Source organism: Phocoena phocoena, chromosome 21 (genome assembly GCF_963924675.1).
Source record: "Phocoena phocoena chromosome 21, mPhoPho1.1, whole genome shotgun sequence".
NCBI lineage: Eukaryota > Metazoa > Chordata > Mammalia > Artiodactyla > Phocoenidae > Phocoena > Phocoena phocoena.
In genome coordinates this window covers 22,800,873-22,818,553 of record NC_089239.1, presented here as the reverse complement: position 1 = coordinate 22,818,553, position 17,681 = coordinate 22,800,873, and the positions used below count along the sequence as shown (strand labels likewise).

At 39.9% G+C, this 17,681-nt stretch overlaps 2 protein-coding genes across 4 annotated transcripts in view; one reads left to right on the top strand and one right to left on the bottom strand.

Annotated features, from left to right (window-relative positions):
• The window catches only part of SNX25 (sorting nexin 25), a 109,219-nt gene extending 105,908 nt beyond the window's left edge, over positions 1-3,311 (top strand). Inside the window, exons 17-19 of one of the 2 annotated variants that reach the window (XM_065899774.1) lie at positions 1,757-1,938; positions 2,208-2,308; positions 2,727-3,311. In XM_065899774.1, the coding sequence (XP_065755846.1) occupies positions 1,757-1,938; positions 2,208-2,308; positions 2,727-2,807 (364 nt within the window). In that variant the 3' untranslated portion in view covers positions 2,808-3,311. The remainder of the gene's footprint in view (positions 1-1,756; positions 1,939-2,207; positions 2,309-2,726) is intronic. The other variant, XM_065899775.1, reaches the window with a different exon arrangement.
• The window catches only part of LRP2BP (LRP2 binding protein), a 57,935-nt gene continuing 41,883 nt past the window's right edge, over positions 1,630-17,681 (bottom strand). The window contains exons 9-10 of one of the 2 annotated variants that reach the window (XM_065899776.1): positions 6,263-6,375; positions 1,630-1,958 (exon numbers count right to left, since the gene is read on the bottom strand). In XM_065899776.1, coding sequence (XP_065755848.1) covers positions 6,310-6,375 — 66 coding nt within the window. In that variant the 3' untranslated portion in view covers positions 1,630-1,958; positions 6,263-6,309. Of the gene's footprint in view, positions 1,959-6,262; positions 6,376-17,681 lie in introns of those variants that run through there. The other variant, XM_065899777.1, reaches the window with a different exon arrangement.

Genomic DNA, 17,681 nt, shown 5'->3' with positions numbered 1-17,681 from the left:
CAGTCTGAGGCAAACCTCTTAACCTTAGTACTGACAGGCCTTGGATAAAGAAGTTTTCAAAATGGCCCTATTTTTCTCAGAACTCCAGACTCGCTAACTTACTTTCTTTTTCAGTTTCAGACAATCACGCATACATTCCCTGCTCCTATTTATGATACTGGCTCTTAGTTTGAAGATGAGCAGCTGTGGTTTGAGAGTGGTGAATACATTAGGCGGGGGAGGGGCACCACGTAGGGAATTTTCAGGCTGTGGGTTTCAGTGGGCTTTTTTTCAGGTAGAGAAATTACGGAGCATCTGGCCCTGTGCTGTTTTGCCTCAGGCAGACGAGGACACATCATAAAATTACGTAGCAGCACAATATGTGCCTCTCGTCTTCTGCCAACTGTAATTTCACATCCCAGAATTGCTGCAAAAGCTTCCTCCAGTTTTGGCTAATACAAAGTCAGACCTAAATTGATAGAAAATGCTTAGGTGATGGCCTTTGGTAAGTCACTCACCTAATTTTAAGTTGCAAACTGAAATTTTCCTTCTTCATTTCTTCACGCAGTGCTGGTGAAACAAGCTGTGTTTTTATGTAGATTTTTACTTAGGCAGGTCAGCAGGTTCTCAAAGCCAAAGCCCCATTGAATGAACAAAATTATTTTATTTGATCTAGATGTGAATTGCACAGTTCTAAGCACTATCGGGAAGTATCTCAGGAGACATGCAGTTACAAACAGGATTACCACGGTTCTGACTCACAGTGGAATTTAGACTTCATTGGTGACTAGTTACTGTGTGCAAAGTGCTGGGCTTGAAACATCTATGTCAGATATTATTTCTGAAAACCTCACACTGTCCCTTTAAAAATCTGGTTGGGAAGTCAGATTCTTAAAGGGCTTTTTGATTTATTGCTCGTGAATTAAGTTTGAAACTTCAGGTCTTTCTTGCACTAATAGTCCAAGGTGATTCTGCTCCCATTTTCTGCAGAGAGACTTCCCTTCCCAACCTCAGCACCGCTCCTGGCTCCGTGAACTGTGCTGCTCTCTGCAGCAGTCCAGTGGTTGGCTGGAATTTGATGAAGTAGGGTTTATGGAAGACCTGGGTAACCAGATAAAAGCCACTTATTTATAACCGTGCAGGTCAAGATCTGCCCGATTTTCACTCCTGTGGGAAGGTGACGTGGCTGGATAGCAGTGTATCTTTTCAAAGTCCCCCCCTTTGTGGTGAAAGGGGGGTGTCTTTTCCCCCTTTGCCCCGTGAGCATGTGAGATGTTTCCGGGCTCAGACAACTCTGCCCAGCATCCTCTGCCGTGGCCGCCCCAAGGGACAACTAGTGAAGAAGCGTGGTTCTCCCCAGGACTACCAGAGCTCAGGGAGCTCTTCAGGGAGCTCTTCACAGTCTTTTACAACGGATTGATGCTTTCAGTTTATACCACTTCATGGAGAAATTAGTATGTTAAGTACCGTGCACAGTTAAGGGTAGTTGCAAGCTTCAAACAAATCAATCTCCTCTCAGTTCTTGCTTTTCCAGATTGAAAGACACCGTACGGCAAACATTTAGAGAATTCAGTACCAGTGAAAATGTGAGCTCCAGGAATGAATGGCTGTCAGTGTTACCAAAATAAAAAAAAACTTTCCGAGTCAGAGTTTAAAAATCCAATTCCTAGTTTATTCATCAAACGCTTATCTTAACCTACCCATTGATAAATGCCTTGTGAGAATAGAGAATAAGATGTTTAAAAACCTCATCCAAGAAATATTTTGCTCTTGAAAGACAACTCCGGGACGCAGTGGACTGGGCTCTCAGCGAGCAAATGGTGGTCTACTACATCGGCGCTCTCCGGGATGCTTTGTGGCCCGGTGGGAATTTGGCACCTCCGAACACAATCCCAAGTGAAGAGCAAAGCCAGGAAACAAAGCGGAGAGCACAGCAGAAGCTGCTTGAAAACATTCCAGGTGAGGCCTGGGCTCTGACCCTGAAAGTCACATGAAAAGGGAGTGTTGATGGCCCTTCTCCTTTTTCACTTATAGCTTGTATAAATGCCTTATATTGAAAAATTCTACATTTTCTCCTTAAACAAACATTGGAAACAGCTGATCACTCATGTTCCTCGCGTCTCCGTGCCTTTACGTGCTGTGTGTGCGTATGTCGTAGCCCCTCACTGAAGGTCCGTGCAGGGTGCACTTTATCAATAGCAGCGTGGAATATAAACTTAATTTTTCAGATATGCTTCAGAGCCTTGTTGGACAGCAAAATGCCCGTCATGGTATAATAAAAATATTCAACGCACTGCAAGAAACGAGAGCCAATAAGCATCTGTTATATGTGAGTAACTTAAAGCCTCCCAGAGGATTCAGTTTCTTCAGTTCTACGTTTCTGTTCATATACGGGGGTAGATTTTAACTCTTTATACGCTTAATCATTCTTATTGCTTGTAACTCTGAACCCATTTTCTCTGCTTCATTTTTGTTCAATTTGGGTAAAAAAAATACCCCCCTGTGGGTGCGGCATCCCCCTCCTGGCCTGCTGGCTGTTTCTCTCTCAACGTGTGCTGTAAACGTTTCTGCCTGAGTGCTTGGCTTGCTTATTTCAGCAAACTGTTTCCCAGTAGTCTGATAATTCTGTTGGTGGTTATAACGGACCGTGAAATAAATCAATCTGATGCTAAATGGAGTTTATAGAATACTAATTCCTTTTAACCCTTAGAGAAAAAGACATTTTTTTTTTTTCTTTCTTGGTTCAGGTGCTGATGGAACTGCTGCTAATTGAATTGTGTCCTGAGCTGAGAACTCATTTAGATGAACTTAAGGCTTGTCAGGTTTGAGACTCCACAAATAAACCATCAGAGAAATGTCTGTAATAATAGACATGAAACATTTTCCTCTTTTCCACAGAGGGCTTGACTGAGAACCATACTGATCTTTTAGTTACCTCCCTCTAGTTCTATGTGAATTAAGCAGAACTGGGGGGAAAACTTGATGCTGTATATTAGGCAACAGAAAAAAACACTTGTTAATTATTTTTATTTTAATATAAATCCTTTAAAGGTCAACATACTGATTGAAATATAAGTGTTAATACGTAATAACCTAGGAACTATTTTAAATATTTATTAAGTTTTGTTTTAAAGTTCGTTTTAAATGAATTATGAACGTTGTACAGTTGATTTCCTCACTGAGGAGTCTGAACATTCCTATATTCGTGTGTGTTGAATACTGTTGTGCAATGCTTTGTGTGAAGTTATTGTGAAAATTTTATTGTCTTTATTTTTACCAAAGATTTCCCATAGTTTGAAGCATCTGAAGCAATAAAATATGAAAACGAATCACAGCTCTGCTGTTTAAGACGCTTGTATCTCAAAACAAGTTGAAACACTTAAGATAGTTCAGATACTTATCAAGCGCCTTTTCTGTAGAAAACATTGCTCACGTAAGTACTTCCGTAAGGAAGAATAAAGTTTGTTGCCTTCCTCCAGGCACAGAATGAATGTGAAAAATATGATTTTTAGTGTGAATGAGAAGAGCCAAAATTGGTGCTTGAAGTGCTGTTATTAGGGAGGTGGGATGGATGGGCAGGAATGAGACGGGGAAACAAAGAGGAGGGAAGTTACGCTGTTCAGGACTTGATTGTGTCATCAAGTCTTGGGGACCAGTAGGGGCATTAGGCGAAATCCAGGGTACAGATGTTGCTTTGTTTTTAGTAGTGGGACCATGGACAAGTCACTTAATTTTCCTGGGTTTTACCATTTATTATGCAGTGATAATGAAACACTTTCCCCTTTCTAACCCCCAGGAATATTGAAAGCAAGCCAATTAAGCAGAAATTCAGTTTGAAATCCATGAAAGAAACATACTATGTATATATAAAGTGGCATCAATTATATCATTGTTAGATCATACCTGCTGAGTTCCTGATATGCCAAGTTCTTGATATGAAACATAAGTGCTGAAAGATAAATGGTTAAAAATTAGTAAAGCAAATTTTATCTTTGATATACTTTTAGCTACAGCTCTTTGATCCTTATTTCAAACCAAGATATTAGATACTTTCGAAAAAACTCAAAGTTGGCTATTTATATGGATAAGAATTATCCTTCATAGGGATGTAGAAAAGACATTCAGAGAAGAGAAGCAGTGTGAAGTCACCAAGCCCCAGGAACTCATAGCAGTTACTAAAAGTGACCATCTTCTGCATAATTAAACCATGGCTGTTATGACTCCTCAATCCTTAAGAAGTCGTCTTACTTTTTCATAAGTTATCAACTGTAAGGACGCTTACAGAAGTTTTGATTTTATTTTTGAAAAAAGTTAATGACCTTGAAGCTTCACCTCACTTAAAGGGTGACTCCAATCACAGATCAAGGTGTGCACCATGTTGGGAGTAGTGGTAGTTTGCAGGGGCTCACCTGGGCCAGGTTTGCCAGCTTTATGGTAACTAGAGTAAACTGAAATTTTAAATTCTGTGTTGGGTTCACTTAGGACATTTAAGCACAGCATATTACCAAATATGACATGTCAAATTCCTACCTTTAGGATTTCTCAAACCGTGTTTTAATGGCAGTTAAAGTGGCCTTCACTTTGGGGATGTAGAGTGAGCGAGCTATGAAAGTGCTATCACAGTCCCCATACACTGCCTTATTACATTTCTATTTTAAGATTCTTAAAGGCTTAAGGAACTGGATTGAGTGTGGAGAAGAGAATACCGTTGGAAATTTGGATCTTCAAACCACTGAAGGAATGTTCTGTGGACGTTATTAAGAAAACAAGAGCAAAAGCAAGTGGGCTTGTATTGTAGAACGATTTACGTTAGGTTTTATGAAATCTTTTAATGGGCTAGAGACATGGAAATGTTGTTACTGGGGAAGAAGAGAGTCTTCAGCAGAGATTTTAAAAGTAAAGGAATGGGTTTCAGGGATTATTTAAGTTTCTACTCTAAGATTTAAAGGAGAAGTGTATGGCCTATATTTGTCTTTAGATACAGGGAAGAAATTTCAACAAAGTGAAGTTCAAATAATATAGACAAACCAGAACATAAAACAAGAGCAAGTAGTTTTGTGCCATATAATACTTCTTTAGTGACAGGCACCTACATATTAATTGCATTTTCCCAGTGCTAAGACTAGATCTTATAAATTACTTTGGAAAGGATGGTTGTGATTTTTAAAATAAAGCCATAACATTTACAAAGAAGGTGTTGTTCAGGTATCTTAAACGTTATTTTCAATATCTGTTTCACAGATGTATATTTCTTTAGAATCTTTTGCATATGGATTCTATTTTTACTGTCGGATTTTGCCTCTGTAGATGTAATTGATAAGGAAAGCCTCTTGCTAATTTAACAGTTTAGTTATATTGGTAGATGATTTGAAATTTTATCATGTTTTGAAATACATTGAGGGTTTTTAAAATGTAGAAAAGGACCTGAAGCACAGAGAAGCATCTTGTTTTAACTGATTACCAGGAACATAGCAGTTTTACTCATTAAGATGTTTAGGGGAAGATATGGAAAGGCAAGATTGTAAGCAGTTTCTTAAACCCACTTATTTTAAATTTAGATTTTTAATTTTCAATTTGGAATTTTCTATTTTAGAAGTCTTCGATGACTGAAATAAAATTAAAAGTTATTCAAAATTCACAACACTAAGGATTAAAGAAATTTAAAGAATTAAACTTCAGATTTTTAAAAATAAGTTTGTAGCATTTATACTTCTGAAGTTATTAAAGCTAAGATGACACTAAGTCTTTCAGGACACTATTTAAGAAAGGAAAAAAATACTTGCTTTATGGAATGGTTTTCAATATTTGACATGGTCTTGGTCAGTCTCTAGCCTAAGAGCTGGATCTTTGAAGACTCTTCCTGCAGTTCGATCCTGTAGCTACGTTTCAAGTTGCAACATTTTACAAATTCAAGAGGGGTGGGATGGGGGGGTGGGATAGGGAGGGTGGGATGGGGGGGTGGGATAGGGAGGGTGGGATGGGGGGGTGGGATAGGGAGGGTGGGATGGGGGGGTGGGATAGGGAGGGTGGGATGGGGGGGTGGGATAGGGAGGGTCAGAGGGAGACACAAGAGGGAGGAGATATGGGAATATATGTATACGTATAGCTGATTCACTTTGTTATACAGCAGAAACTAACACACCATTGTAAAGCAATTATATTCCAATAAAGATGTTAAAAAAAAAGAATGAAGGTAACCTGTCATCAGTAAAATACCCAGGATAATGTAACATGGGAGAGCGAAAACAAACATAGCTATTATAAAAATTATAAAAATACACACATTCTAAGTTGTTAGGATCAATGATCTTTGTTGAAATACATTGTAGTCTAAATTCTCTGACGAATAAGTAAAGTGTGAAGTTCATCTGCCAATGAAGGATTCAGACGACAAGCCTTAAAAATCAAAGAAAAAGTTTAGACATATTTTGAATTGTTGGATCTTTTGTTTTTAAGAAATAGAGTGCAATGATTTAAGGGAATTTCATAGTTATACATTTCTATTCTGATTTCTTAATTAGGGAGATTCAAGTTAACCTGTGCAAAGTATTAATAGATCATAACTAAAAATAACCACGCTATTATCCTTTGGGAGAGAAAATTCTCAGTGCTAAAAATAATGGATTTACACATTGATAGTATTCTAAGTTATGAATTATCAAAATAAGTAAAATAGAAAGCGTTAACATTTGGCCTCAAACCTGTTATGTGAATAGCAGCATGTATAATTTTTTAAACATATGATCTTATTATGCCTAAATTAGCAATAAGGTGCATAATTTCATAGTATGCCAGGAATTTGAAAGACAGAAGTTACCTCATCCAGACCTTACTCCATGCAGAAACTGTCCCTTTTAGTACCCATGACAGTTGGTTACCAGATGTTTGCTTGCTTGCTTCTAGTGGCAAGAAGCACCTTGGCTTCTGCACACGGCCCCCCAAGCTGAGGTGTTGGCACAGCCATTTCACACTAGGTTCAAGGCCTCTACGTGTGGCACCCTATGTGCTAGTCAAACTCGAATAAGCACAAAAGGAAAAAGAATGGGACTTACACCATTGGTTCTCCTGGTTCTCAGGCCTTCAGACTCAGACTGGAACTAAACCACCAGCTTTTCTGAGTCTCCCAGCTTGCAGATGACAGACAGTCTTTGCAGTCCCCATAATCATGTACAAATTAGTATATATAGGGGATGAGGATAACACGGCAGACTAGAAGGACCTGAGCTCACCTCGTCTCACAAAAACACCAAACTCGCAACTAACTGCTGAAAAGCACTGACAAAAAAAGGACTAGGACCTACCAAAAAAGATAGTCTACTTTGAAAAACAAGCCACAACAAGACGGTAGGAGGGTTGTATTCACGATACAATCAAATCCCATATCCACTGGGTAGATGACCCACAAACTGGAAAATAATTATATTGTGAGGTTCTCCCATAGGACTGAGAGTTCTGAGCCCCCATGTCAGGCTCCAGTGGTCTGGCATCGGGAGGAGGAGCCCCCAGAGCATTTGGCTTTGAAGGCCAGCGGGACTTGATTGCAGGAGCTCCAGAGGACTGGGGGAAACAGAAACACCACTCTTGGAGGGTACACACAAGGTCTCATGTGCACCAGGACCCAGGGGAAAAAGGCGTGACTTAATAGAAGCCTAGGCCAGACTTACCTGCTGGTCTTGGAGGGTCTCCTGGGGGAGGTGGAGGGCAGCTGTGGCTCACCACGGGGACAAGGACACTGGTGGCAGAGGTACTGGGGAGTACTTCTCAGCGTGAGGTGTCCTGGAGGCTGCCATTGCAACGCCAAGACCTGGCCCCACCCAACAGCCCAAGGCTCCAGTGCTGGGAAGCCTCAGGCCAAACTACCAACAGGGCAGGAGCACAGCCCCACCCATCAGCAGACAGGTTGCTTAAAGTCTTCCTGAGCCCACAGCCACCTCAATACACCCCTGCCCATCAAAGGAACAAGACCCAGCTCCACCCACCACTGAGGAGACATCAGTCCCTCCCACCAGGAAGCCTGCACAAGCCTGTTAGATCAGCGTCACTCACCAGGGGGGCAGACACTACAAGCAAGAGGAGCTACAATCCTGTAGCCTGCAGGATGGCAAACACAGAAAGTTCGATAAAATGAGATGGCAGAGGAATATGTTCCAGAGGAAGGAACAAGATAAAACCCCAGAAGAACTAAGTAAAGTGGAGATAGGCAACCTACCTGAAAAAGAATTCAGAGTAATGAAGTAAAGATGATCCAAGGTCTCAGAAAAAGAATGGAGGCACAGACCAAGAAGCTACAAGAAATGTTTAACAAAGAGCTAGAAGATTTAAGGAACAAACAGTTGGACAATACAATAACTGAAATGAAAAATACACTAGAAGGAATAGCAGAATAACTGAGGCAGAAGAACAGATAAGTGAGCGGGAAGACAGAGTGGTGGAAATCACTGCCCTGGAACAGAATGAAGAAAAAAGAATAAAAAGAAAGCAGGACAGTCTAAGAGACCTCTGGGACAACATTAAACACACCAACATTTGCATTATAGGGGCCACAGAAGGATAAGAGAGAGAGAAAGGGCCTGAGGAAATATTTGAAGAGATAATAGCTGAAAAATTCCCTAACATGGGAAAGGAAACAGTCACCAAAGTCCAGGAAGTGCAGAGAGTCCCATACAGGATAAACCCAAGGAGGAAAATGCTGACACACATTAATCAAACTGACAAAAGGTAAAGACAAAATATTAAAAGCAACAAGGGAAAAGCAACAAATAACATACAAGGGAATCCCTATACAGTTATCAGAAACTGCAGGCCAGAAGGGAGTGGCACAATATACTTAAAGTGATGAAAAGGAAAAACCTAAAACCAAGAATACCCAGCAAGGCTCTTGTTGAGCTTTACAGACAAGCAAAAGCTAAGAGAATTTAGCACCACCAAACCAGCTTTACAGCAAATACTCCAGGAACTTCTCAAGGTGGAAAAGAAAAGCCCACGACTAGAAACAAGAAAATTACAAATGGGAAGCCTCATCAGTAAAGGCAAACATACAGTAAACATGGGAAATTATCCACACTCAAATATATCGAAACCAGCAATCATGAGGAGAGTACAAATGCAGGATATGGGAAACGCATTTGAAATTAAGAGACCAGCAACTTAAAACAATCTTGTATATATATAGCCTGCTATATCAAAACCTCATGGTAACTGCAAACCAAAAATGTACAATAGATAAACATGCAAAAAGAAAAAAATCCAAACACAACACTAAAGTAGTCATCAAATCACAAGAGAAGGGAACAAAAGAGGAACGGAAGAAAAAACCTACAGAAACAAATCCAAAACAATTAACAAAATGGCAATAAGAACATACATATCAGTCATTACCTTAAATGTAAATGGATTCAATGCTCCAACCAAAACACAGACGGACTGAATGGATACAAAAGACCCATATATATGCTGTCTACAAGAGACCCATTTCATATCTAGGGACACATACAAACAAAGTGAGGGGATGGAAAAAGATATTCCATGCAAATGGGAAGCAAAAGAAAGCTGGAGTAGCAATTCTCATCTCAGACAAAATCGATTTTAAAATAAAGAATGTTACAAGAGACAAAGAAGGACACTACATAATGATCAAGGGATCAATCCAAGAAGACATAAAAATTATATATGCCCCTAACATAGGAGCACTTCAATATGTAAGGCAACTGCTAACATCCATAAAAGGAGAAATTGATGGTAACAATAATACTGGGAGACTTTAACACGCCACTTACCTCAATGGACAGATCACCCAGACAGAAAATCAGTAAGGAAACACAGGCTTTAAATGATGCATTAGACCAGATGAACTTAGTTGATATTTACAGAACAATCCATCTGAAAGCAGCAGAACCCACATTCTTTTCAAGTGCACATGGAAAATTATCCAGGATAGATCACATGCTGAGCCATAAAGCGAGCCTCAGTAAATTTAATTGAAATCATATCAAGAATCTTTTCTGACCACAATGCTATGAGATTAGAAATCAACTACAAGAATTAAACTGTAAAAAGCACAAACACGTGGAGGCTAAACAATATGCTACTAAACAACCAATGAATCACTGAAGAAATCAAAAAGGAAATAAAAAAATACCTAGAGACAAATGAAAACGAAAACAATGATTCAACCCTATGGGACTCAGCAAAAGCAGGTCTAAGAGGGAAGTTTATAGCAATATAGTCTTACCTCAGGAAACAAGAAAAATCCCCAATAAACAACCTAACCGTACACACCTAAAGCAACTAGAGGAAAAAAACAAAACCCAAAGTTAGCAGAAGGAAAGAAATCATAAAGATCAGATCAAAACTAAACGAAGTAGAAATGAACAAGAGAAAAGATCAATGAAACTGAAAGCTGGTCCTTTGAAAAGATAAACAACACTGATAAGCCTTTCGCCAGACTCATCAAGGAAAAAAGGGAAAGGGCTCAAATCAATAAAATTAGAAATTAAAAAGGAGAAGTTACAACTGGCACCACAGAAATACATAGGATCATAAGCAACTACTTACTACAAGCAACTTTATGCCAATAAAATGGCAACCTAGAAGAAATGAACAATTTCTTAGGAAGATACAATCTCTCAAAACTAAACCAGGAAGAAATAAAAAATATGAACAGACCAATTACAAGTACTGAAATTGAAACTGATTAAAAAACTCCCAACAAATAAAAATCCAGGACCAGATGTTTTCACAGGCAAATTCTGTCAAACATTTAGAGAAGTTAACACCTATCCTTCTGAAACTATTTCAAAAAATTTCAGAGGAAGGAATACTCCCAAATTCATTCTATAAGGCCACCAGCACCCTGATACCAAAACCAGACAAAGATACCACAAGATGAGAAAATTACAGGCCAATATCACCAATGAACATAGATGCAAAAATCCTCAACAAAATACTAGCAAACCAAATCCAACAATACATTAAAAGGATCATACATCATAATCAAGTGGGATTTATCCCAGGGATGCAAGGATTTTTCAATATATGCAAATCAATGTGATACGCCATGTTAATAAATTGAATAAAAACCATATGATCATTTTAATAGATGCAGAAAAAGCTTTTGACAAAATTCAACACCCATTTATGATAAAACCTGTTCAGAAAGTGGGCATAGAGGGAACCTATCTCAACATAATGAAGGCCATATATGACAAACCCACAGCTAACATCTTAGTAGTGAAAAGCTGAAAGCATTCCCTCTAAGATCAAGAACAAGACAAGGGTGTCCACTCTTGCCACTATTATTCAACATAGTTTTGGAAGTCTTAGCCACAGCAATCAGAGAAGAAAAAGAAATAAAAGGAATCCAAATTGGAAAAGAAGTAAAACTGTCACTGTTTGCAGATGACATGATACTATACGTAGAAAATCCTAAAGATGCTACAAGAAAACTACTAGAGCTCATCAATGAATTTGGTAAAGTTGCAAGATACAAAATTAATACAGAGAAATCTCTTGCATTCCTACACACTAACAATGAAAGATTAGAAAGAGAAATTAAGGAAACAATCCCATTTACCATTGCATCAAAAAGAATAAAATACCCAGAAATAACCTAGCTAAGGAGGCAAAAGACCTGTACTCCGAAAACTGTAAGACACTGATGAAAGAAATCAGATGACACAGATGGAAAGATATATCATGTTTTTGGATTGAAAGAATATTGTCAAAATGATTATACTGCCCAAGCGAATCTACAGATTCAATGCAATCCCTATCAAATTACCAACGGCATTTTTCACAGAACTAGAACAAAAAATTTTAAAATTCTTATGGAAACCCAAAAGACTCCAAAAAGTCAAAGCAATCTTGAGAAAGAAAAACGGAGCTGGAGGAATCAGTCTCCCTGACTTCAGACTATAGTATAAAGCTGCAGTATGGTACTGGCACAAAGACGGACTTGCAGATCAGTGGAACAGGATAGAAAGCCCAGAAGTAAACCCACACACCTATGGTCAATTAATTTACAATAAAGAAGGTAAGGATATATAATAGAGAAAAGACAGTCTCTTCAATAAGTGGTGCTGGGGAAACTGGACAGCTACGTGTAAAAGAATAAAATTAGAACATTCTCTAACATCATACACAAAAATAAACTCAAAATGGATTAAGAACCTAAACGTAAGACTACATACTATAAAAGTCATAGAGGAAAACATAGGCAGAACACTCTTTGACATAAATCACAGTATCTTTTTGGTTCCACCTCCTACAGTAATGAAAATACAAACAAAAATAAATGGAACCCTAATTAAACTTAAAAGCTTTCGCACAGCAAAGGAAACCATAAACAAAATGGAAAGACAACCCGCAGAAAGAATATTTAATCCCTTGTTGGTTGCATCATTTGTAAACTCCAAAATATATTGGGTTGGCGAAAAAGTTCATTTTGGTTTTTCTGTAAGATGTTATGGGAAAACCAAAATGAACTTTTTGGCCAAGCCAATGCAAAATAATTGTGCTCATGCAGCTCAATATATTTTTAAAAACCCAATCAAAAAATGGGCAGAAGATCTAAGACAGACAGATGGCCAAAAAGCACATGAAAAGATGTTCAATGTCGCTGATTAGAAAAATGCAAGTCAAAATTACAGTGAGGTATCACCTAACATCCGTCAGAATGGTCATCATTAAAAAGTCTACAAGAGGGGCTTCCCTGGTGGTGCAGTGGTTGAGAGTCCACCTGCCAATGCAGGGGACACAGGTTCGTGCCCCGGTCCGGGAAGATCCCACATGCCGCAGAGCAGCTAGGCCCATGAGCCATGGGCACTGAGCCTGCACGTCTGGAGCCTGTACTCCGCAACAGGAGAGGCCACAGCAGTGAGAGGCCAGTGTACTGCAAAAAAAAAAAAAAAAAAAGTCTACAAGAGGAGGATGGGGGAAGATAGCGGAAGAGTAAGATGTGGAGATCACCTTCCTCCCCACAAATACATCTACACGTGGAACAACTCCTACAGAACACCTACTGAATGCTGGCAGAAGACCTCAGACCTCCCAAAAGGCAAGGAAGTCCCCACGTACCTGGGTAGGGCAGAAGTAAAAAAAAACAGAGACAAAGAATAGGGACGGGACCTGCACCTCTGGGAGGCAGCTGTGAAGGAGGAAAGGTTTCCACACACTAGAAGCCCCTTCATGGGCAGAGACTGTGGGTGGCAGAGGGAGGAAACTTTGGAGCCACGGAGGAGAGCACAGCAACAGGGGTGCAGAGGGCAAAGCGGGGAGATTCCCGCACAGAGGATCGGGGCCGACTGGCACTCACCAGCCAAAAAGGCTTGTCTGCTCACCCGCTGCAGTGGGTGGGGGCTCGGAGCTGCAGCTCAGGCTGCGGTCGGATCCCAGGGAGAGGACTGGGGTTGGGGGCGTGAACACGGCCTGCAGGGGATTAGTGCACCACGGCTGGCTGGGAGGAGTCCGGGAAAAGTCTGGACCTGCCGAAGAGGCAAGAGACTTTTTCTTCCCTCTTTGTTTCCTGGTGCACAAGGAGAGGGCATTAAGAGCCCTGCTTAAAGGAGCTCCAAAGACGGGCGCGAGCCGGGGCTAAAAGCATGGACCCCAGAGATGGGAATGAGACGCTAAGGCTGCTGCTGCCTCCACCAAGAAGCCTGTGTGTGAGCACAGGCCACTCTCCACACCTCCGTTCCAGGGAGCCTGTGCAGCCTGCCAATGCCAGGGTCCCGTGATCCAGGGACAACTTCCCCAGGAGAACACACAGCATGCCTCAGGCTGGTGCAACATTATGCTGGCCTCTGCCGCTGCAGGCTTGCCCCGCATCTGTACACCTCCCTCCCCCCGGCTTGAGTGAACCAGAGCCCCCGAATCAGTGGCTCCTTTAACCCCGTCCTGTCTGAGCGAAGAACAGACACCCTCCAGTGACCTACACGCAGTTGCGGGGCCAAATCCTAAACTGAACCCCCGGGAGCTGTGCGAACAAAGAAAAGAAAGGGAAATTTCTCCCAGCAGCCTCAGGAGCAGTGGATTAAATCTCCACAATCAACATGATGTACCCTGTATCTGTCGAATAACTGAATAGACAACAAATCATCCCAAATTGAGGAGGTGGACTTTGAGAGCAAGACATTATTTTTCCCCCTTTTCCTCTTTTTGTGAGTGTGTATGTGTATGCTTCTGTGTGAGATTCTGTCTGTACAACTTTGCTTTCACCATTTGTCCTAGGGTTGTGTCCGTCCTTTTTTTTTTACTTAAAATTGTTTTTCTTAATAATTATTTATCTTTTAATAACTTTATCATACTTTATTTTATTTTATCCTCTTTCTTTCTTTTTACTTTTTCTCCCTTTTATTCTGAGCCATGTGGATGAAAGGCTCTTGGTGCTGCAGCCAGGAGTCAGTGCTGTGCCTCTGAGGTGGGAGAGCCAACTTCAGAACACTGGTCCACAAGAGACCTCCCAGCTCCACGTAATATGAAACGGCAAGAATCTCCCAGAGATCTCCATCTCAACACCAACACCCAGCTTCACTCAATGACCAGCAAGCTACAGTGTTGGACACCCTATGACAAACAACTAGCAAGACAGGAACACAGCCCCACCCATTAGCAGAGAGGCTGCCTAAAATAAGGCCACAGACACCCCAAAACACACCACCTGATGTGGACCTCTCCACCAGAAAGACAAGATCCAGCCTCATCCACCAGAAAACAGGCACTAGTCCCCTCCACCAGGAAGCCTACACAACCCACTGAACCAACTTTAACCACTGGCGACAGACACCAAAAACAACGGGAACTACGAACCTGCAGCCTGCAAAACGGAGACCCCAAACGCAGTAAGATAAGCAAATTGAGGAGACAGAAAAACACACCACAGATGAAGGAGCAAGATAAAAACCCACCAGACCTAACAAATGAAAAGGAAATAGGCAGTCTACCTGAAAAAGAATTCAGAATAATGATAGTAAAGATGATCCAAAATCTTGGAAATAGAATAGAGGAAATGCAAGAAACATTTAACAAGGACCTAGAAGAACTAAAGAGGAAAGAAGCAATGATGAGCACCACAATAAATGAAATTAAAAATACTCTAGAAGGGTTCAATCGTAGAATAACTGAGGCAGAAGAATAGATAAGTGACCTGGAAGATAAAATAGTGGAAATAACTACTGCAGAGCAGAATAAAGAAAAAAGAATGAAAAGAACTGAGGACAGTCTCAGAGACCTCTGGGACAACATTAAACACAGCAACATTCAAATTATAGGGGTTCCAGAAGAAGAAGAGAAAAAGAAAGGGACTGAGAAAATATTTGAAGAGATTATAGTTGAAAACTTCACCAATATGGCAAAGGAAATAGTTAATCAACTCCAGGAAGCACAGAGAATCCCATACAGGATAAATCCAAGGAGAAACATGCCAAGACACATACTAATCAAACTGTCACAAATTAAATACAAAGAAAACGTATTAAAAGCAGCAAGGGAAAAACAACAAATAACACACAAGGGAATCCCCATAAGGTTAACAGCTGATCTTTCAGCAGAAACTGCAAGGCAGAAGGGACTGGCAGGACATATTTAAAGTGATGATGGAGAAAAACCTACAACCAACATTACTCTACCCAGCAAGGATCTCATTCAGATTTGATGGAGAAATTAAAACCTTTACAGACAAGCAAGAGCTGAGAGAGTTCAGCACCACCAAACCAGCTCTATAACAAATGCTAAAGGAACTTCTCTAGGCAAGAAACACAAGACAAGGAAAAGACCTACGATAACAAACCCAAAACAAGAAAATGGGAATAGGAACATATATCGATAATTACCTTAAATGTAAATGGATTAAATGCTCCCACCAAAAGACACAGACTGGCTGAATAGATACAAAAACAGGACCCATATATATGCTGTCTACAAGAGACCCACTTCAGACCTAGGGACACATACAGACGGAAAGTGAGGGGATGGAAAAAGATATTCCATGCAAATGGAAACCACAAGAAAGCTGGAGTAGCAATTCTCATATCAGACAAAATAGACTTTTAAATAAAGACTATTACAAGAGACAAAGGACACTACCTAATGATCAAGGGATCAATCCAAGAAGAAGATATAACAACTGTAAATATTTATGCACCCAACATCAGAGCACCTCAATACATAAGGCAAATACTAACAGCCATAAAAGGGAAAATCGACAGTAACACATTCATAGTAGGGGACTTTAACACCCTACTTTCACCAATGGACAGATCATCCAAAAAGAAAAAAAATAAGGAAACACAAGCTTTAAATGATACATTAAACAAGATGGACTTAATTGATATTTATAGGACATTCCATCCAAAAATAACAGAATACACATTTTTCTCAAGTGCTCATGGAAATTCTCCAGGATAGATCATATTCTGGGTCACAAATCAGGCCTTGGTAAATTTAAGAAAATTGAAATTGTATCAAGTATCTTCTCTGACCACACTATGAGACTAGATATCAATTACAGGAAAAGATCTGTAAAAAATACAAACACATGGAGGCTAAACAATACACTACTTAATAACGAAGTGATCACTGATGAATTCAAAGAGGAAATCAAAACATACCTAGAAACAAATGACAATGGAGACACGACGACCCAAAACCTATGGGATGCAGCAAAAGCAGTTCTAAGAGGGAAGTTTATAGCAATACAATCCCACCTTAAGAAAGAAGAAACATCTTGAATAAACAACCTAACCTTGCAAACCTAAAGCAATTAGAGAAAGAACAAAAACACCCCAAAGTTAGCAGAAGGAAAGAAAGATCAGAAATAAATGAAAAAGAAATGAAGGAAACAATAGCAAAGATCAATAAAACTAAAAGCTGGTTCTTTGAAGAAGATAAACAAAATTGATAAACTATTAGCCAGACTCATCAAGAAAAAAAGGGAGAAGTTTCAAATCAACAGAATTAGAAATCCAAAAGGAGAAGTAACAACTGACACTGCAGAAATACAAAGGATCATGAGAGATTACTACAAGCAACTCTATGCCAATAAAATGCACAACCTGGAAGAAATGGTCAAATTCTTAGAAATGCACAACCTGCCAAGACTGAATCAGGAAGAAATAGAAAATATGAACAGACCAATCACAAGCACTGAAATTGAAACTGTGATTAAAAATCTTCCAACGAACAAAAGCCCAGGACCAGATGGCTTCATAGGTGAATTCCATCAAACATTTAGAGAAGAGCTAACACCTATCCTTCTCAAACTCTTCCAAAATATAGCAGAGGGAGGAACACTCCCAAACTCATTCTACGAGGCCACCATCACCCTGATACCAAAACCAGACAAGGATATCACAAAGAAAGAAAACTACAGGCCAATATCTCTGATGAACATAGATGCAAAAATCCTCAACAAAATACTAGCAAACAGAATCCAGCAGCACATTAAAAGGATTATGCACCATGAACAAGTGGGGTTTATTCCAGGAATGCAAGGATTCTTCAATATATGCAAATCAATCAACGTAATACACCATATTAACAAATTGAAGGAGAAAAACCATATGATCATCTCAATAGATGCAGAAAAGGCTTTTGACAAAATTCAACACCCTTTTATGATAAAAACCCTGCAGAAAGTAGGCACAGAGGGAACTTTCCTCAACATAATAAAGGCCATATATGACAAACCCACAGCTAACATTGTCCTC